The sequence below is a fragment of the Centropristis striata genome, chromosome 16 (genome assembly GCF_030273125.1).
Source record: "Centropristis striata isolate RG_2023a ecotype Rhode Island chromosome 16, C.striata_1.0, whole genome shotgun sequence".
NCBI lineage: Eukaryota > Metazoa > Chordata > Actinopteri > Perciformes > Serranidae > Centropristis > Centropristis striata.
In genome coordinates, this window is record NC_081532.1 from 18664045 (window position 1) to 18684885 (window position 20841).

At 38.4% G+C, this 20841-nt stretch overlaps 2 protein-coding genes across 4 annotated transcripts; one reads left to right on the plus strand and one right to left on the minus strand.

Annotated features, from left to right (window-relative positions):
• Nucleotides 1-1966: 1966 nt before the first annotated feature.
• Nucleotides 1967-5935, plus strand: mtres1 (mitochondrial transcription rescue factor 1). 2 transcript variants are annotated; one of them, XM_059353809.1, is made up of 4 exons: nt 1967-2012; nt 3746-4202; nt 5354-5426; nt 5520-5935. In XM_059353809.1, the coding sequence occupies exons 2-4, from the start codon at nt 3766-3768 to the stop codon at nt 5700-5702; spliced, it is 693 nt and encodes a 230-aa protein (XP_059209792.1). In that variant the 5' UTR covers nt 1967-2012; nt 3746-3765; the 3' UTR covers nt 5703-5935. The 2 variants fall into 2 exon arrangements, with proteins under 2 accessions (XP_059209792.1, XP_059209791.1); XM_059353808.1 differs by having other exon boundaries at nt 1994-2270.
• A 532-nt stretch (nt 5936-6467) lies between these two features.
• Nucleotides 6468-13678, minus strand: bend3 (BEN domain containing 3). Of its 2 annotated transcripts, XM_059353806.1 has the most exons (4): nt 13527-13678; nt 11629-11683; nt 10940-11118; nt 6468-9646 (listed from the first exon to the last, which is right to left on the minus strand). In XM_059353806.1, exons 2-4 carry the CDS (start codon nt 11678-11680, stop codon nt 7415-7417), a joined length of 2463 nt encoding a protein of 820 aa, XP_059209789.1. In that variant the 5' UTR covers nt 11681-11683; nt 13527-13678; the 3' UTR covers nt 6468-7414. The 2 variants fall into 2 exon arrangements, with proteins under 2 accessions (XP_059209789.1, XP_059209790.1); XM_059353807.1 differs by lacking the exons at nt 11629-11683; nt 13527-13678 and adding an exon at nt 11412-11497.
• Between the last annotated feature and the right edge of the window lie 7163 nt (nt 13679-20841).

Sequence of the window (20841 nt, forward strand, 5' to 3'; positions counted from 1 at the left end):
CACATTGTGTTTTTCAGCAGATTTCAGGTATTCAGGGAGCTTGTTCCACAAGTGAGAAACTAAATGCAGCTTCACCTTGCTGGGTTTTGATCCTGAGAAAACTGAGTAAATCTGTCCCAGATGACCTCAGGGGTCTGGATGCATCATAACGAACAAGTAACTGAGATAAATCTTGGCCTGAGAGCTTCAATAAACAAATAACTAGATTTTAAAATCTCTCATTTGAAGCCAGTGAAGTGATTTAAGGACAGATGTGATACGGTCCATTTTTCTGTGGACTTTTGAACGAGTTGCAGTTACTTGACTGACTTTTTTTCCTCAGACCTTTGAAGATACCATCACAATAATCTAACCTACTTAAATTGAACACATGAACAAGTTTTTCTGTGTCTTGTTTGGACCTAAACCCCTTGATTCTTGCTATGTTTTTGAGGTGGTAATGGGCTGATTTAGTCAGTGATGGAATGTAACAAATTACATTTACTGAAATACTGTACTTAAGCACAATGTTGAGGTACTTGTACTTTATTTAAGTATGTCCCCATCTTAAATTTATCGTTTTACTTCACTAGGGGCAAATATTGTACTTTTTACTCCACTACATTTAGTTTTCAGGTCGAGATCTAACATAAAAAAGCATACATTTAAAGTTATTAGACATTTAAAAAAATAAAATAAACCTAATTACTGTATATTAAGAAGTTAAAATGAGCCCTACCTTGAGAAAAGTAAAACACTGCTTACATAAATGCATCAATAATAATAATCCAATAATTTATTTGGAATATATATTTAACAATCTAAGTGGGGCCATTCTGCATAAAGAGTACATTTACTTTCGATACTTTAAGAACATTTTGATGCTGATACTTTTGTACATTTAGTTAAATAAGTGATCTGAATACTTCTTCCACCACTGGTGAAAGATTGAAGAAAATGCAGTATAGAAAAATTGAGGGACAGGCTGATAAATATTGGAGGGAATTGAGCATTAAATGTCTATTAGACACAGGAGAAAAACTGGTACAGGTTCAAAGGGTGGTATTTAAATATCTATCAGAAACAGGTTTCATTTCCAGGATATATTTTAAAATTTTATTTAGGTGGTAAGCACCTTTAACACTGGTTTGTAGTCCGCCAATTAACCCTCTGGAGTCACCAAAAGCGCCAAAGCATGACTTCTTCATCCAGATGTAAAAACAAAGCAGCGTGGAGCCCTACTGTAAATTTACCTCTAAAGTTCTGGCTGTAAACTCCATGAGGCCAGTTTCAGTTTGATGATGATATACCAAGTAAAACTGGAGACAAGGTCAAATATATTTTGTATAAAATTATAGAACTGGATGTAACTCTCTTATATGTCATATTTGCAACCTTTGTTCACATTTGAATATTCTTTATTGAGCATGATGGTGTTTTGAAAGTAAAAAAAATATTATATATAACATTTTATTTTGGACTAAAGGACTAAAAAAAAGACACAAAATGACCAAAAAAGACACAAAATGACTAACAAAAGACACAAAATGACCAAAAAAGACACAAAAAAAGACACAAAATGACCAAAACAAAGACACAAAATGAGAAGACTAAACACACAAGACACAAATAAAATACAGTCACACAAGAATAAAAACCATTTGGATGACAGGATCACATACAATCACAAGATCACATTTATGTTGGTTTTTCTTTGTTTCTTTTTGGTTCAAAATGTTGATCCAGTAAGTCAGAATAAAAAATATACTATTATTAGGTCATATAAGTGAGGTTGTGCTGAAAAAAATATACCAACATGACATTAAAACATTTTTAAGTGGTGTATACAGGCAGGATGAAAAGGATTCAAAAATGGACAAAATAGCCAGAGACTCCATGGAGTTAAAAACCAAAATAAGAAGTGTAATTCACCTCCAGTCCTGTAGGTGGCAGCACATTTAAACGGTTACTAAAGTGACCCGTCAAAAGTGGCGAGGCATTACTGTACCCATCTCGGAAAGGTTATTCCATAGGTGAGTGGACTTCCAAACACTTATTGCGTGTACACAACTTCATATCTAGCAGTTAACAGCAAAGTAATACAGGCTACAGTTTTTCTTGGTTAGCACGCTGCCGGTGTGTCGCTCATGGACTGAAATAATGAGCCCTTGTACTAACGAGCTCACTGGAGGAAAGTAAAGCTAGCTATAGCCGTATCCGCTTCAGCTCGGTTTCCACTCACGCCTGAAAAATGTCAAGCTCAATCAAGCAGAGACATCCTCTTTGTAAAGGTAAACAAATAGCAGGTAATATTTGAACGACAACACACATAACAGTATTCTTCAACTAAGACAGTGCTACCTTCCAGAAATGTTTGTTGTCTGTTAGCGTCAAATATAAACATGAAAACATCACTTCTAAGGGTAAAAAAATATGATTTAACCCTCTGGGGTCTGAGCCTATTTTGGCCTTTTTTGAATACTTTTGACAATTATTTTCTCACTTTAACCTACTTTATCAACATATTGAGCCCCAAAATCATGAAATCCGAGTTGGAAAATCATACTATTTACTACAACAAAAACCACAAATATGCTCAATGAACTGCTTTGGAACTTGAAAATGTAAACATAGGATACAAAAATTAACAAAAGTCCTTAAAAGTCATCTTCAAAACAAACTGTGCGAAATTACACAGAGCTACACCAACGCTCAAATATTTCTTTACTATCAAATCAGAACTATCATATGTTTAGTTTTACATGACCTAGGAATGTCAAACAAAACAAACAAAAATTGGGAGAAAGTTTCAAGTCTGTACTTTGGAGTGAAGTTGATAGCAGCGCTCCATGTGACCTAGTATTTTTGTTAAACGTCACATGATCTGATCAGGACGGCACGATCATAGACCCCAAAGGGTTAAGCTTAAGTTTGTGCCCCTCGTACTGTACTTGGTTTATAGAATACTTGTAAAACAATATATAATATATAATATAAGGTAATATATATATTATTTTGTTAAATAATAATAACTTTATTTGTATAGAACCTTTAGCATTATTAAACAAAACACAATGAAAATCAAAACAAATAAATAACAACCTGAACGTGATGAAAAACATTAATGAAATATACAAAGAGTAAAAGATGCAATTGAATGGTAGAAAAATAAAAGTAGAAGGGTTAGCTGAATACCATTAATATGTGAGTAAAATGACATTAAAATCAATTCCTCGTCTTTGTTAAAAGTCTGGCAGCAGAGTTTTGAACCTGGTGGAGTTTTCCTTTCAATCGTTTTGGTAGGCCAGTGAAGAGGGCATTGCAATAAACCAGCCTGCTACTAATGGAGACATTCATTCGCCCTACTGTGTTAGGAGTAGCCTTACTTTGGAAACTAACTTTCTGAAGTGGAAAATGTCCTTGAGACTTGTTGCTTATGATAAGCTTATAATAATGCTTATGATGAGTATGATGCAAATGGGTTTGTTGGATAGCATTAAAAGACTTTATAATCCATAATCCATAGTTTTACCTTACTTTTTAGAATTGGCAAACACAAAAGTGCTTCACATTAATCTCATTAAATAACACACATATTAGTCTAAATAATGAAATTATAGATTACAAAATAGCACTTGACAAATTATTTTAAGAGGATATTTACAACATAGGCTCCTGATGCAATAGCTCAGTTATTCTCTTGCATATTGTCACAGTGAGATCAGTCATTAAGTATAATGCTTTCTAACCATACATGTTTTTCTAGTGACTGGGTGGAGTGCCAACATGCAGAGTTTGGTGGTGCAGGCACTTGCCATGAGGCAGCTAGGAAGGCTGAATCCCCGCCACCTGCTGGCTGCTGGATATGGACTGAGGCAGACTGAATGGTGTCCCAGGACCATCCACACACGCCAGCTGTGGGGCTGCTCGGCTTTCCCCGTGCTTGGCTGTCACAGGCCCTCTCTCCTTGGCAGAGACGCTGTCCGGGGTTGGTCTGTCCATCATATGAGGTTCAAGAGCAAGAAGAAAAAAGGTGCTGCTAGGGCAGCACAGGAGGACGAGGACGAGGAGGAAGAGGAAGAAAAAGACCCTGAGGACAGTGATTATGAAGATGAGGTAGATAAGGACGCAGATCTGCCAAAAGACTATAAAGACATGGAGAAACATGTGCAGTCCTTTCGCTATGATGTCATAATGAAAGCTGGCCTGGACATAGCACGCAGGTGAATCACTTGAATTACATTTTTTTTCCTTTATAGCTGGCTAAATGTAAAGAAGGGGCAAGGCTGATAAACTCCTTATCAGAGTTTTTCCAAATACACATTTATCAGCCAGTAAATGCTGTCAGAGTCAACAGGGTGGAGTTTTTTAATGTTAGTCGTCATTGTTTTAGTTTCCAATGCTATCAGTGGCTTTCCGTTTTGTTGAATGAACATGTTCAAATATTGCTTGTAAAAAGGAGGGCTTTTAAAGGTGTTGTGAGTGACATTCAGAGCCTAATATAGCAGCAAACAACTATTTACTATGTAAAGATACAGTGGAGCAATTCTAAAAGCAACATCCAGGCTGTTGTTGCTACACCGCTGTGGGGATGTGGAGGAAAATTCAACTTGACCCGCTGGTGTCAACAGTGTTTCCCACAGAATTAGATTCTATTTATGTCGGTACAGCAGCTAACTGAAGGTTAATGTCAGCGTGAAGGTTAAGTTTTCTCTTGTTACTCATCTTTGAATTACCAAAGGGGGCTCAAAATAGTTCAATGCCTTGTTAGCCTTAATTTTCTTTAATCAAAAATGTAAATCAAGTATTTACTGGCCATGTTTTGGATTTATATGTTATTGGCAGATACAGAGTGAGAGGGGGAGACTGAGGGGGAGGGAGGAGGAAGGGAAGGGAGATGCAGGAAAAGCCTTAGTGGTATGTTCTCCACCAGTCCGCCACTGGGTTGCCCCGTAAATCAATGTTTGAGAATAACAAGAAAAGATGAAAAAGTGAATCTTACTCAAGACCCAAGAACACATCGGCTTTTCCCCAAACCAAGATGGCAGCAGTCTTCTGATGGTGACTTTGAGAATAGCATCCTGGCCAGAGGATGAAGTCATGCTCCCTCTGTGTGTGTTGTAACCTGAGCTTCACTGTGCTTTGTTGTGGTATATCAGTGCATGTGAATCACATTGGGCTACCCAGTGTGTTGAAAAGTGACGCCAAGGGTCCTGACCTGAAGCGTCTATCTGTGAAGAGTTGGGGATGAGAATGAGAGCGGTGTGAAGGGGGAAACTGAACCATAGATGTGCTCTGAATGTCCTTTACAGCACCTTTTATATCCCTTTCCTTTTTCATAAGTATAGACTCCCTCTGTTTTGTCTCACAACAGTAAAATTGAGGATGCCTTCTATGACAACAAGCTCAGGCTAAACGGACAGAAACTCATCAAGAAAAGTAAAACGGTGAGTGATATTTGACTTCAAGTTACATATTCCAACTGTTATTACTCAGCCTTTTCACTTGTCTTTTTCCATCCTCATTTGTTGTTTATGTAGGTGAAAGTTGGGGACACCTTGGACTTGCTTCTGTCAGAGGATAACGCAACAAACACTGTTAAACTGATGAGAGTCATCCTCAGGAAGGATCTTGGTGAATCCAGCAAAACAGAAAAGTATAAAGTTGCCATAAGGCGCTGGAAATGTAAAGAACTTCCCAGAGATGAAGCTTTGAAGTCATGAACTTGAATAGGAACATGTTGACTGCAATACCAGTGAAGGTGACAACACCCACAGAAGTTAACTCAATCAAATGATGCATTTAAATTGACTCTGAAAATTGGATATTGCATGGATTAAAAAGGCGTAATGTAAAGGTTAACAGTTCTCAGTGTTTGTAAATATTAAGCAGTTGGTTGGGAGAAAGATTTTGAGTGTTGAGACTCCTCCAATAAAGGTGCACTTTGACATTTTGAGATTGTGTCATGATGAGTTGGCTGGAGAGCAACACATTTTCTCATGAGTTTTCATTAGAATCATTAAACACACAATATGTAATTTCTGCCACTATGCGGTCTCTCAATCAAAACAATAATGACAGTGTGAAGTATTGTGGGATCATGAGAGTTTTCACTGTCATTGCTATCTCTGGAGTTAGTTTAAATTAGGATTCCTTCAGTGTTCAATGTTCAGGAGGTTTTTTACCACAAGCTGAATTATCCATACCTTCTAATCAACTCCCAAACAGACTAGGCGATTAAAAACTGTAAAAACATTGAATACAGAAGTTCCATGTTAAAAATGTGCTGTGTGTTTTTCTGATGGATGTACTAAAGGGGCTGTGAGCTGAGCTGCAGCTAACATTTCCTCGTCTTAATTATCTGATATCTTAAGATCCAGACGTCCCATGACTTAAATCCTTCATCCAGTTAAGCTGTGTTGGTAAAAACCACCAATATTGAAGAAAGTGTATCATTAAATTGATAGTCAATATATTACTTTTTTATGATGCTGACACATGTGCAAAGGGGATCTGACCCCACAGACAGGCGCCCAAATGAAATGGACCATTACTTGAATAAAATCAAGAACATTTTGGAAACATTTTAAGTACTGCACGTTCACAACTCAACAAAATATAAAACATAAGTTGAGTTGTGTGAGATGTTAAATGCTAATGGGACAATGCTGAATGGAATCAATAAAAAGTTAATTAAAAAAACAAAACATTGGTCGAGTTGTTTCCCAGAAAAGCTTTAACTTAGTGGTAGATCTAGTTACTCCAAATATTTTTTTTTACATCAATCCCCATTGCATTTTTTTATCAAGACACATATAAAATATTAAATAAAATTGTTATATGCTAGTATCCACTTCCAACAGGAACAGTTTAGTGCCATTATGTAAAACAGTCTGATCATATTTCATATTTATAATTGTGATTTTATTAGAAATAGGTTATCATGATCCATTGTCATGTTAAATTGTCTTTATAATATAAACTTCTATAAGAAGGCTTAACATAAGCACATTGTTATTAAAACAGTGGTGGCACAATGCTACATCAGTAACTGCAATGGAAATATATCACATTATTGTGATTCATTTCTATCCATAGAGCAAATATGTGATCTATGCTATTAGCTACTATCATTGTTATTGTTTTTAAGGCTACAACATTTATTAACAAAATATGTTAGATAAGCTATGACAGTTTTGGCTTATAAATAGAAGCAGTTATAACTCTTTATCCAACAATGGTAAGACTACATAAGCTACAACATCTACTGCTGTAGACAAAAGGTAAACCAAGAATAGTACTGAAGAAACTTATAACAGCTTGGCTTCATCCTACATAGGACAGTTTGAAAAGGTTCAACAATGCGGTTTCAGCTTATATACTGTGCAATTATTTTTTATTTCATCAGGTGTTGCCTAACTGAAAAGTACTGTAACTAGGACACAGTGCTCGACCTCTTGGCCTTCTTAAGAATGTCACACTTCTTGCGATTGGGGCGCCGGCAGCGTTCGTCGATGCTTGGCACACATTCGTAGTGCCACACTTCCTCCATCTTATCCACAGGATACACTGCTTCCACGTAGTGACGGATCAATCTGAGGCGGACAGGGTCCAGCTGCTTCTTGTTGCAGGCCCCTGAATGGTTGTACTGCAGCCGCAGGTTCTCCTGGGTGAAGAGCTCAGGGAAGAGGCGCACCAACAGGCGGGCGGCGAAGTTCCCAACAGAGAGACTCTGCTGGACGATTTCCCGTACCTCAGTGTCTGAGAGCAGGTAGATGGAAGGTACAGGGAAGTCCGGCTTGGATACAGTCAGTTCGTCCAGGGGAATTTTACAAAAGTCTTTGCTACTTTTCTCAGGAGGTAAAGAGGGAATATCTGGATCCTCCCTCATGCTATCTGGATTGAGCTGGTTCAGTTGACATAGAAAGTCCTGCTCCGACTCTTGACCGTACACTTTGCGTTGCTGCAGGTACGATCTCCTCTGCTCCGTGTCGCGTCTCCGGCACCTCTCGTCAAGCTTGCCCACAAATTCCAACATCCACACTCTGTCGTTCTTGGCCCGAACGTAGACTAACTGCACATAGTGACGGATGAGATTTACGCGGACAGGGTCGAGCTGCTTCTTACCAAGAGAACCACTGCAGTTGTACTGCTTCCGCGTGTTCTCGTGGGTGAAGAGTTCGGGGAACATGAGCACCAGCAGCCGAGAGGCGAAGTTCCCGATGGACAAGCTACATTCATAGTTGTTCTTCAGCTGCTCCCTGGACAAGAGGTACTCCTGGGGAACGGTAAAGTCAGGAAGAGGAATCTCCAGATTGTCAAAATCCACAGGTGTGAGCAGCGACTTTTTGGACTTGCGACCGGGCCTTTCATAGTCACCTGACTCTGGGACCTTAATAATAGAAACTTCTTCAGGGAGGCTGGCAAGGTCATAGCCCTCATCGTTGATATTGTCAGCTTCACTCCCATTGCCGTTACTGTGAGGACCTTCGAGTGCATCCTCCATGTGCTGAATGCACACCGGAAGCCAGCTGTCTTCAGGCACATCTGGAAAATTAGCTTCCATATACTTTCTTATAATTTCCATCTTGTCAGAGTCCAGAATGAGCTGCCCCACACTAGTGAAACTGCTAGAGCCTTCTGGCATTTTCCCCTCTTCAAAAACCTCAGGAAAGAGACGGTGCATAAGAAAGATAACAAAGTCCTCAGGTGAGGAGAACTCATCCAGCTCCTCCGTGGCTTCTGTATTGAAAGCGAGGTCTGACACAGCCAGGCTGCTCTGCTGGTTATCTAAAGAGATATGCTCCTCCTGGCCCTGCTCATTAATGAAACGGTAGGTTTGAGGATGCTCAGCTTTTATCCCAGCACCTGTGATTGTCTGCTTCCTGAGCAGCCGAGCACTCTCCATGTCCCTCTGAGCCCAGAAGCGATTAAACAAGTCATTAATCTGAAGGAGGCATTCTTCCTGCCAGACGCTGTTGTTCTTCACTGAAGGGTAGCATACCTCCACATAGTTACGGATCAGCTGCAGATGTAGAGACTCCAGTGCTCTCTTGCTTGCTATGCATTCATGAGAACACTCCCTGGCCTTGAACAGCTCCGGGAAGAGATGCACCAGAAGCCGACACCCTAGCTCCCCGGCGCTGGACGTCTGCTCCATCAGCTGATTCAATTCAGCACTCGTTAGCAGATATTCAGGAGGAGGCTGGAACTCCGTCACCATCTCAGCCGGCTTTATCTGCTTCTTTATTCGCATGACTTCAATAGTTAACAAGTCCACTTTGCTATGCAGTTGCGTCATGCTTGAATTGAGGGTATTGAGAATGAGAAACATTTTCTCGATCAGCGGATAAAGGCTAGAGTCCGTGGACGAAGCTTGCCCTAAAGCATCTGTGGTGGGAAGGGTCTCCAATGGGCCATTTTCTTCTGAACTTTGGAGCTTGGATGAGAGGAGGCTGCTGACGCTGAGCTGATTCCCAGCACCATGAATGACCTGCTGCTCCAGACTTGGTGTGTTCCTCTTCTCTGAGATCCTGTGGGAGATGCTGAAGAGGGGCTTCCTGTAGGAGACTCTGGGTTTCTGCTGGACGTAATTCCTCTTCTCTCCAGTTGTGGTAAGGCAAAGAGGCTCCTGGTGGCTGCTCTCATCTATCAAGTGCTGCCTCATCTAGACAAAGTAGAGAACATTTAGAACACATACTGTAAGAGATTATCTAGAGCCCTTTTCATACTGCGTTTTTGCAACAGTGTTGTAACAAAGCTCTGCCGTCATTTCGCCTTAAGACATTCATACCGCAACGGCAAAATATTGGTGTACCTAATCTGTGAATTCACATTGCGGTCCGGCATTGTGGAACAAAGTGGGAGGAGACAGTAATGCTGTGTAACACATCAGCAGCAGCATGTGTACAATAAGCAAAGGCATCGGCGAGTACATTGCTGTTTCTCACTGTAGAGCAGTGATCATTAACTGGAGGACCGCCGAACTGTCCAATTCGGCCCGTGACTGGATTCCAAAATTGTAAATCAAGGAGAAAATATCATGTGGTCCGCACTATTAAAGCAACTGAAAACAGCAACGACAACTCTTAACTATCAGTAATCCCCACCATATATGACTCTATTTAATGAGGACAAACTCGCTGCACTGTTTAAATTAACATTTATTGTTTCACACAGTACTTGTTTTTGTTTTGCGTTTTTTAACGCAACTTTTCCTTATGCCATTACGTAACATGGTTGGTTTTTATTTCAAAGTCTCAACAACAAGCTTCAGACTAGACTTCTCAGTACAGAAAAAAAGGATAACCAACTGGCATAACTTAAAATAGCATGGTATCAGAACAGAACAGGTCACAAATAATGATTGCACATCAAATAAAACGCGACTCATAAAGGCTAAAAATGCCTTCAGTTTTGTAATGACATGAAAAAATATGAACAATAAATAAACATTAAATAATAATGTTATGCCAAAATATAATAATGTTTTTTATTTCATTTTATTTGAGGGGTCCGGCCCCCAAGGTGACTGTCCAGTAAAATTCTGTCCCTCCGACAAATGTAGTTGGTGACCCCTGCTGTAGAGATTCTACAGTCTCAAAGCAAAGCTGTTCTGCATTTTGCTGAACATGATTCGATTACTGTCAGACTCAAGAGAGAGGCGTCTTTCTGATGATACGGTCCACTTCCTTTCTTATTACCCGAGTGTTGATCTTACAAATAATGCACATCGCGAACAGTCTAACCAATTTAACACCTCCGAAGGCGGTTCAGAGCCGAGATCACTTGGTCCCCCTGTTACGCTTCTGGGACGTTCAGATTGAAGGAAAAAACGTCACAGAGGCATAAATATCGCGGCTTGAAACGGCAGTCTGAAAGGGGCTTATAAGACAAATAGGGTATACAAATTGACCATGGTGTGTAGTGTATTTAGTTGGAGAAAAGGGTCAGACATTACCTCGCCAGAGACTCTGGCTCTCTTGCTGCTGGTGGACTGGTTAGTGTAGGAGCCCATCTCTGCAGAGGGACGTTTACCCGCCTCAGTGGCTCCAGGAGATCCTCCTCTGAGTCCTGCAGGTGGCTCGCAAATAGCAAAGTCGTCCGATTCCTCCTTAACGTCCTCGACATGCTCGTGTTCTGCAAATAATGATTTTCTTTGTAAAACATGATTGTACTGCGGTTCACATTTATAAATACACGTGAAATTTAATAGTGTAAAAATATCTATTTAGATTAGCAGGACATCATGGGATCAGCATTTTAGTTTCTTTTCCACCTCTGTACTGATTTGCCTCTTTTTAAAGATGCAGCTGATCACACACATTCTCTGAAAATTCTGGTATTGAATATTAAAGGGGACATATTATGTTCATTTTTAGGTTCTACCAGAACATGTTGGCGTGCTTAAATATTAAAAGATACACATTTACCTCATAGTCTGTCTGTCTGCATATACCTGTCCTGTATTGACCATCTACTGATAGAGCACCTACACCTACTTTACACTGAAAAAAGACAAGGTGTGTATGTATGTGTTTAATAGGTTTTAAGCTTGATGACAAATTGTTAAATTATTTTTAAAATGTTTAATAATAACACAAGTTAGTGGGTATTTCCTCTGTTGCAGATATAGGTTACAATAGTTACCTTTCTCAAGCATTGCTTCATCTGAAACTTCTCCATGCTCAGAAGAATTCATAGCCTAGAAAAAGAGATCACAAACATGAAATTTGAAAAGTTGTCAAATATACATCATGAGCAAGTCAACTGATGATGATGTGAGAGTAGAGCTGAAACAATCAGTCAATTCATTGATTACTCCTTTGAAAGAAGGAAACTGACAACAATTTTGATAACTGCTATATTAGTAAGTAAGTCATTTGTATATTTCACTGCAAAATTAACCAACTCCAGTGTCTCGAATGTGAATATTTAATGGCCTATTTAGTCTTCTATGATTGTGAGCTGATGACTTCTGGGATCTGGGCTGGTCATGACATCACACCGGACTCTGACATCTTGTAATGGGTGTTTTCCACTATCTGCTCACATTTTATGGACTAAATGCTTTATCGAAAAAATAATTGATATTTGAATCGATAGCTAAAATTATTGTTCGTTGCACCCCTAAACCCTGAGAACCAATTATTGGATTAGATAGCAGGTCAGCAATAAATGCTACACAGAAGTTGTGTACATCACCTAAAAGCTGTTAACCTGAACATTCATTTGAGATGCAGCTGAGCACTATGTGTCAAGTTGTTTTGGTCATAAATCAGGAATAAATAAATTATTTAAGTGTATAAGGGCTTAGAACATTATGATGTGAGGTATGGAGGTAATTCCAATCTTCAATCACGTCTCTTAAGTTATCCAAGCAGTTTTTGGGTTAAGACCATTTGTTACACAGATTTAAATATTATTGATAATATTGTCACACTGTTAAAATAATCACCTAAGTAATTTTTTGTCAAAATTGTTTTTTTTTTGTTGTTGCCTAAATAATCTCCTCATGACGCCGGCCACCTATGGTAAAATCGCCTACATCCTCAGTTGATCAGATCATGTGATTTTACCCCTTCAAGATAATGGCCTATGTCAAGTGTGTGACTTAAGCGGATTTATTATGCCTAAGTCAAAATAAAATGTGACTTAGAAAATTTTTTGAACATGCCTTTGTGACTTAAGCAAGATATGGTAACACTTTATTTGGAAGGTGTCTACATAACAGTGACATGAGCGTGTCATAAACATGACATGGGATGTGTCATGAACATTAATGACACTTTGTAGACACCTTCAAAATAAAGTGTTACCATATCTTGCTTAAGTCACAAAGGCATGTTCAAAAATTGCCTAAGTCATTTATTTCTCTTAAGTTACATAATTTACACACAGTGTTATTACTATACCAATAGCCATCCTTTGTTACATCCTTTTTGAGTGAAATGATCAATAAATGTCACATGTTACACTTTTGGTGAAGTTTTTTTTGTTTCCTGCAAAACTTGAAAAAATGAGTTAGGCAATTATTTTAACAGGGTGATAATATGTGGTAGCTGATATGCTACCGTTATGTCAGACAGCATGTGATCAGCTGCAGCCAAACACATTAACTGGTCGTGCTTAAGCTCGCTGAGCAGGTTAGACTGATAAAATTTGGTATAATGCCAAGTAATTTCCTTTTACAAAGAAAAACTAGGTAGATTTTTTGTGTGTGTTGCCAGACTCCACTAGCTCTCCTCCAGCCTTTATTAAGCAGCTACTTCCTCATTCTTCCGCCCATGAACCCTTGAACCAAAACACAAGTCGAATCAGCTGAGCGAACGGGAGTCTTTACACAGCCCAGTCACTAACTTGTCATTTTAACAACAACACGGGGACATTAGGAACATCAGTGCACGGCGTTGATACAGTAGTGCCACATTTTTATATGTGAATTTTAATGACGCGTCAATGTTTGCGTGCACGAGTCCCCCCACCTCCTGCTCTGACTCTTCTTAAATTAACGGTTAAACGCGCGTGACCCGGCGGTTTGAGCTCACCTTTACGAGTCCCTGCAATCCTTGAGGACTGTTAACGACGTGTTGGACATGTCTGCGGACTATCACGGCTGCTACATTAGCAGGTAACTGTAGTTCTTGTTGTTGATGTTTTTTTTTCTCTCGCTCGGCTTCTGCGCTTTCTCGCGTGACGTGATAGGTACGCGCGCCTCCTGTGTCACTTCCGGTGAAAAAATAAACCTAAATGCTGAAACAGTCAGAGCACCTTCAAAACGAAACGACATTGCTGTTAATCTCGTATTGTTACATCTGAACGACACTACCGCACTTTGAAAAAAGTTTTTAGTTTCAGCTGTCATTATGTGGAGCCTCACGTTAACCATTTGATGCACAACATGGGTCTAAAGTGATCCGACTGAGTTTTTATTTTCTATATTGTTACCCTGTTAAAATAATCGCCTAATTCATTTTTTCAAGTTTTGCAGGAAACACAAAAAACTTCGCCAAAAGGGTAGCATATGACATTTATTGATCATTTCACTCAAAAAGATGTAACAAAGGATGGCTATTGGTGTGTCAATTGTGTAACTTAAGAGAAATAAATGACTTAGGCAATTTTTGAACATGCCTTTGTGACTTAAGCAAGAAATGGTGACACTTTTTTTTTCTACATAAGAGTCACACAAGCCTGTCAGGAACATGACATGACAAGTATCATGAGCATTAAATTATGTTACTTCAAAGTGTCATTAATCTTCATGACACATCCCATGTCATGTTTATGACACGCTCATGTCACTCTTATGTAGACACACCTTAGAGTAAAGTGTTACCAATATTAGTGTCAACAATAAAACACTGATAAACTAAACTGATAACTAAACAATCTCCCTCTAGCTCTTCTTTGCTGGGTACATCTTTGAAATAAATATATTTTATCATTTATTATTCCATGTATTTAGTAAATATCTTTTTTTTTATTTTTTAGCACAAATCATCCCCTTTATCTTTTCTTTTTCTACTTTTTGAACAAGCACAGCTGTTGTACTTCTACTTCAAGTTTTACGCATGGGTCAAAAATGACCCGCGTTCATTTATAATAGAATTTGGCGGGAAAAATGTCTTTGTTTGGGAGTACGAACATATTAACAGCTCAGCACAGCTCCCTTTACACATCTGGAACACTTAAGTCTTGTTTGCTTTTCCAATTGTTCTAACGTTACCCTAACAAAATCTTCGATAAGTGTGAAAGATAGCTGTACATGACATTTTATTAGGTTTAGCTTACCTTGAGAGTGTCAGAAAGGTACAAGTAATTAGTTAGTTAGCTGTTGATACAGTTGAAGATGTGGAAATGAATGCGGGTCATTTTTGACCCATGTTGTGCATTAGAATGGGTGTCAATATGTTGTGCATCAAAGGGTTAAGCAGCTAGGCCCATTTACCGGCAGTGTTGTGACTGTTTAGCTTAGCTGCTTACAGTATAACCAGTGGTAAATAAGTACCCAGACCTTTAACTTAAGTAAAAGTTGCAATACCATACTGTGAAATTACTCCACTACAAGTAAAAGTCCTGTATTCAAAACTTAATTCAGTAAAAGTACAAACATATCAGCATCAAAATGTTCTTTTAGTATCAAAAGTACTTGTTATGCAGAATGGCCTCACTCAGATTATATATTAGCCTATATATTACAAATATATTATTGGATTATTCTTTTTTGATGAATTTATGAAAGTAGGATTTCTCAAGCTTATATTAACCACTTATTACACTGTTATGTGGTTTCACTTAGAAATGCATAATAATTTTAAACTGATCGCAGCTAAATGCATAGGAGTGGACTAAGTACAATATTTGCCTCTAAAATGTAGTGAAGTAGAAGTATTAAGTTGCAAAAAAATTGAAATACTTAAGTAAACTACCTTCCTCAAACTTGTAGCCTACTTAACTACAAGATTTTAGCAAATGTACTTAGTTACATTCCACCTCTGCTTATGGCCTATTCATTTTTTCATTCCAATGCTAATTTCCCTGGTTTATGCTGAGAAATGGGTCCTGTTTATTGTAATATCTATCCATAAAAGCAAGAAGCATCTGTGTGTGTGTGTGTGTGTGTGTGTGTGTGTGTGTGTCTAGGGCATATCTCGCTGACCGTTAGTCAGACTGACCTAAGATTTCGTATGCGGCTTGTGCATGGCACGAAGGTGTGCATCCTCGATTTTGAATTCATTTTTCAAAATATCATTATTATTTACGTAGGACGTGTTGCAGCATTGCACTGTTTCCGATCAGACACCTTTTAGGGAGCTCCGCCCCATTGTGTGATAGGCCTACACCTGGTCAGTAACAGAATTCACTCTGGATTTCCACCCTGACTCATCTCATCTGTAAGTCTATTTAGCCTACCTATCTTTCTGAGTTTTAAAGTGCGCTACAAGTTTCAATTTTCCAATAATATTCAAATAGTTTCCAGCGAATATCAATGTTCAATGTGTATGTGCTGGATGGTGTGCGTACCTTATGAAAAGTAAGTGCTTTATGTGGTCACAGACGTTGTAGTGGTCTGCATGTAATGTGCAAATTTTGTTATTCGCGACAAGAGAATTACACCTCAGTGTACATCCCACTTTTACACACAACCCCATTTGGCCATTATTGAAACATCTACTTAATCTCCCACTATACGAATGCATACTTCCTACGGGCACTGCACTAGTTTCATATAATGTCAACGGTTTAATTTACTGGACAACAATCAATCATGTTTGTATTCTACAATTTGTATGTTCACTTCATTGCGTCTCAAAAGCAAATATTATAAAAAGTTTTATATGTATGTGAATGTATGTATTTGTATTGATTAAGATCTGTCCAAAAGGTAACAGCCTTAGCTTTACTGTTTTCTAATCCTAAAAGTTAGCTAGTAAAGCAAGAACAGAAGTAGGTAGAAGTGATACCTCTTGCTGTTGACATAATCTCTGTACCTTGAGCTACAGAGGCCACATTATGTGGACAACATCGCCCCCAAGTGGAAAAAGACTGCAACTGTAACAGAATGAGTTCTGAGGATACCTGCTGTGTAGTACAGTCTGTCAGACTTGAGCTCCTGGACTAAACCAGGAGGATGCCCCCCCTTTACCCCCTTTTATAGAGAATTAGGGTTTGGGGATAGGGTTTTTTAGAGGGAGATAGCAGGTCAACAGTAGATGTCACATAGAAGTGGTGTGCACCATCTAAGTCTGGGAACCTGAGGATTAATTTGAGATGCAGCTCAGCACTGTGAGAACAGTGTCAAGTTGTTTTGGTCTTAAATCTGTAACGAAAATAAATTATAAAAATCATTAAAGTGTATAAGGGCTTAGAGCATAATGATATGCATATATAAAGGTAATTACAGTCTTCAATCATGTCTCATAAGTTGTTGGAGCAATTTTTGGGTTGATACCATTTGTTACATAGATTTGGTGCTTCATTTTTCATTTAGCAATTTTGGACCACTTGAGAATGAAAGAAAATTGTCAAGAATCCCCGCAGAATACCACATTAAGACACCAAGACCTTGAGGAACACCATCGAAAAATTCATGCTGTGTGTGAGATTTCTGGTAATTTGAATGGGGAACACTTTTGTTATGTAAACTGCTAAGAAACCCTTTTTGTTTCAGAAAATGGTCTCCACAACAGTCACGGCTTTCCAGTCATTCCCGATTTATGCAATTCACAGTATGCAGAAATCTTCAAAGGCAATAGGTGAAAATAACACATTTGTGCTGACATGAGAAAACTTCATGTTTTCTACCTCAAACTGCAAGGGTTAGCATAAATTGACTGGCAGTTGTGGGTACCAATAGAACCCATTTTCATTCAGGTATCTTGAGGTCAGAGGTCAGAAGGACTCCTTTGAAAATGACGACATGCCAGTTTTTCCGTGTGTTTTTCCCACTTCCTGACTGCTATAGCCTCTAAAAGAAAAGTATTTACGGGCTTAAACATGCATTTTTGTTGCTATTAACAAATATATTGTTAATTGTCTCTCACAAATATACCTGGGGACTGATTCTGCAGCTGCCTATATTATGTTACTGGCTTTGTAAAGGCTATAAAGATTATATAAAGATTATTATCCTATTATGTTGTATACTGCATCTGTTGTGATGTGAGTTGAGAGCTATATATAGTAAAACTCTACACTTCTTCCTGCAAAAAGCTTTTTATAAAACCTTCCTTTAGAGAGCTAAGAAAAACCATGTCTATAGGAGGCATATAAGAGACAACGACAGACCTATAACTTGTGTGTGTGCACAAAAAGCTCTGATGTTAGGGTTTTTAGCTGTTCATCCACTCTGGCAACAAATATCCTCAAATTACAGCTGACAGTCTGGACATTAGTAATCCTAGTATCATGTGACATCAAGTCCAAAGATTATGGAGTCAAAACTTTAAAAAATGCATTGCTGTGGAATATATCAATCTGGAGCTGGTGACAGCGGGAAACAACTCAGTTAAAGGATGAATAAGGGAAGGCAATCAAATGGACCCAAACTATTTCAGGGGGGAAAATTATTTTCTATTTTTAAAGCTATTTTTCCATGTCTTCTTTCAGAATATTGGAATGAAAACATCCAGAACAAACATTTAGGTGTATATTTTACTTTATTAAATCCATTTTGCGCCTAGATTTCTCCTAAATTCACTAAAAGTTAGCGTTTTATTATATCACGAACGTAGTCTAAACCTCACCATCACAGGCATTGTTTACAAAGCTCCCACTCTCCTGCACAATATTATGTGTTTTATATGTTCTATATTGTTATTGTTGTGTATTAGATTCAATATTTTGTCTTCAAATAGTCATTTCCATTTAGAATGTATGAAATCTTTAAAGGCCAAGTTTTTTCTCATGCTCTGAGCCATAAATCTCAACTTCAGCTTTAATTACAGACACCAAACTTTTATTCCTAACTGTAATCTGAAGGGTTTTATAGAGGGGTTTGTCTGTATATCATTAATACCCTGATTTATGGAACATTTTGTTCCAAAAACCATGACAAAAAAATGAATTTTTATGGCTTTTGACTTTATTTTCTGATTTATGAAATGATAAAAGGAGATATCCAAATTTCCTTCTGTAAAAAAACTTTGAATCTAATATATCAACAAAATAAAGTAGTAACTTTGAAATTTGCTTTATCCAATATGTCCTGGTAATATATGCAAAACCAACATGGTCTCACAGAAATCCGTGAAATAGCCACAGATTTGCTTAACACAAAATCCGTGGAATAGCCACAGAATCACTCAAATTTCCGTGAAACTGACACGGATTTCGCTACAATGCAAGTTAATGACAGTCATATCTCGTGGCTATTCCAACATACAAAGTGATTATGTACATTCACTGAGTGAATATTTAGAAAATAAAACATATATCTCTCGCTAGAAATATGATCAAAATCCATTTTTATGCAGAAACTAAGTCAAAATATTGATTTTTTTCACTAAAAATGACAGAACTGTCCGCCATGTTTTTTGTTCTGACCGCCTGAACCTTGAAAGTCACATGACTTGGAACAAACCAATAGGAAAAAATATCCATGGAATAGCAATGGGATATGACTGTCATTAACTTGCATTGTAGTGAAATCCGTGTCAGTTTCATGGAAATTTGAGTTATTCCGTGGCTATTCCACGGATTTTGAGTTAAGCGAATCCGTGGCTATTTCACGGATTCAAAACTGCAAAACAGTGCATATTTCATGCCTCATTTGCATATCGAAACATAAAATTTCAGGAAACTTGTAATGCAATAAATATTATCTTAATTTAAATAATAAACTGGCGAAGTCCCATGGTGATATATATAAGTTAGAAAATCACCCTATGTAGGGTCTCCCCTTAAGCAGAGCTGGTTAGTTGCAATGGTTTCTCTGGTGACCAGATATTTCAGTCAGTGAAGGAGATGAACAGAAGATCCACAGTGCCATAATTCTATCTTAATCATTGGCCATTTCATGCACACAGAAGCACCCAATGTTCTGTCTCTAGCCACAAATATGTCGATACAGAGATGATATAACAAGACAACGTGTGGCTGGTGTGGTTCTCATTATTCGACTAATGAGCTGTCTCCATGGCAGTCTGATCTGTCAGCCAATGAAGCGAGCAGGCCCTGTGCAGGGGGAAGCACGGCCCGGGGTCAGCCAGGCGACGGCTTGCGACGAGGGGCCGGCGTGCAGCACTTAACACCGGGAAGAGCTCGTTAAAGTGTCATTTTTGGCCAATATGCTCGTCTGTGTCGAGGAGGCCAATCAGCCATACTGTTCCCATCGCAGGAGAATGACTTTCATCCATCACCGTCAGCTATATGATGATATTAGCAGGTGTTTACTGATAGGCCATTCAGAAGAAGACAAATGGAGGCTGTAATATCACTCCACAGTTACATTCACTCAGTCGTTTTACATACTGGCTTATTTCTAATAGGGTCAAAGGGGCTGCGGCAAATCTATCCCAGCATGCACTAGGAAGTGAGGCGGGGAAACACCACGGCCAAAAAAACATCAGTCATGTTCACAGACATGCACATATATTTTATATTAGCCCTGACCTTTATGAAGCTGTAGTTATTTGATGTCTGGATCTTTATGTGTGGAGTAGCAATACAACGATGACGGGACCTGTAAAACCTACAAATACATGTGATTAGTGTGAAACATTACAGTAATATGACACTCATCTTAAGTCCATTTTTGCTGCTGCAGAGAGAATAGCGAAATTACTTTTATTGTTTATACATTATTGTCTTGGTTTTAATTTTGTGTTTCTTAGGCATGTCCTATTATTGCACTTGTACTTGTACTCTGGTCCTGAGAAGGCAATTTTTTACCTCTGCATATCTTTATATATGGTTGGTATGACAATTAATAACTTGAAACCTGTTTTAAAAACCTTTTTTCCCCTCCTTTCTTATTTACAAAACAAGCCTTGGAGACATTTTCCCAACTGATTTGGAACAGCTTTTCAGTTTGGCGAACACCCTTCATATGCAACAAAGAGTGAGCAGTCACGAGCAGGGTGAACAAATATTGACACTATTTTTAATGTAACAGTGCGAAAATTACCAGGCAAACACTGATCCATATCTGCTGCCATACAATGCAAATGTATAAATAAATTGAACACTTAAAATAAGAAATTAACTCTAAAAACAAGATAAATTATCTAACACTTCTAAATCCAAGTTTTTTTCTGTAAAAAAAAAAATCTTGGTAAGAACCAAATCATTTCCAGTGTACTGTAGCCAGTCATGCCATCCATCCTCGTGGGCTTGGTGAAGATCCCATACTGAACAAAG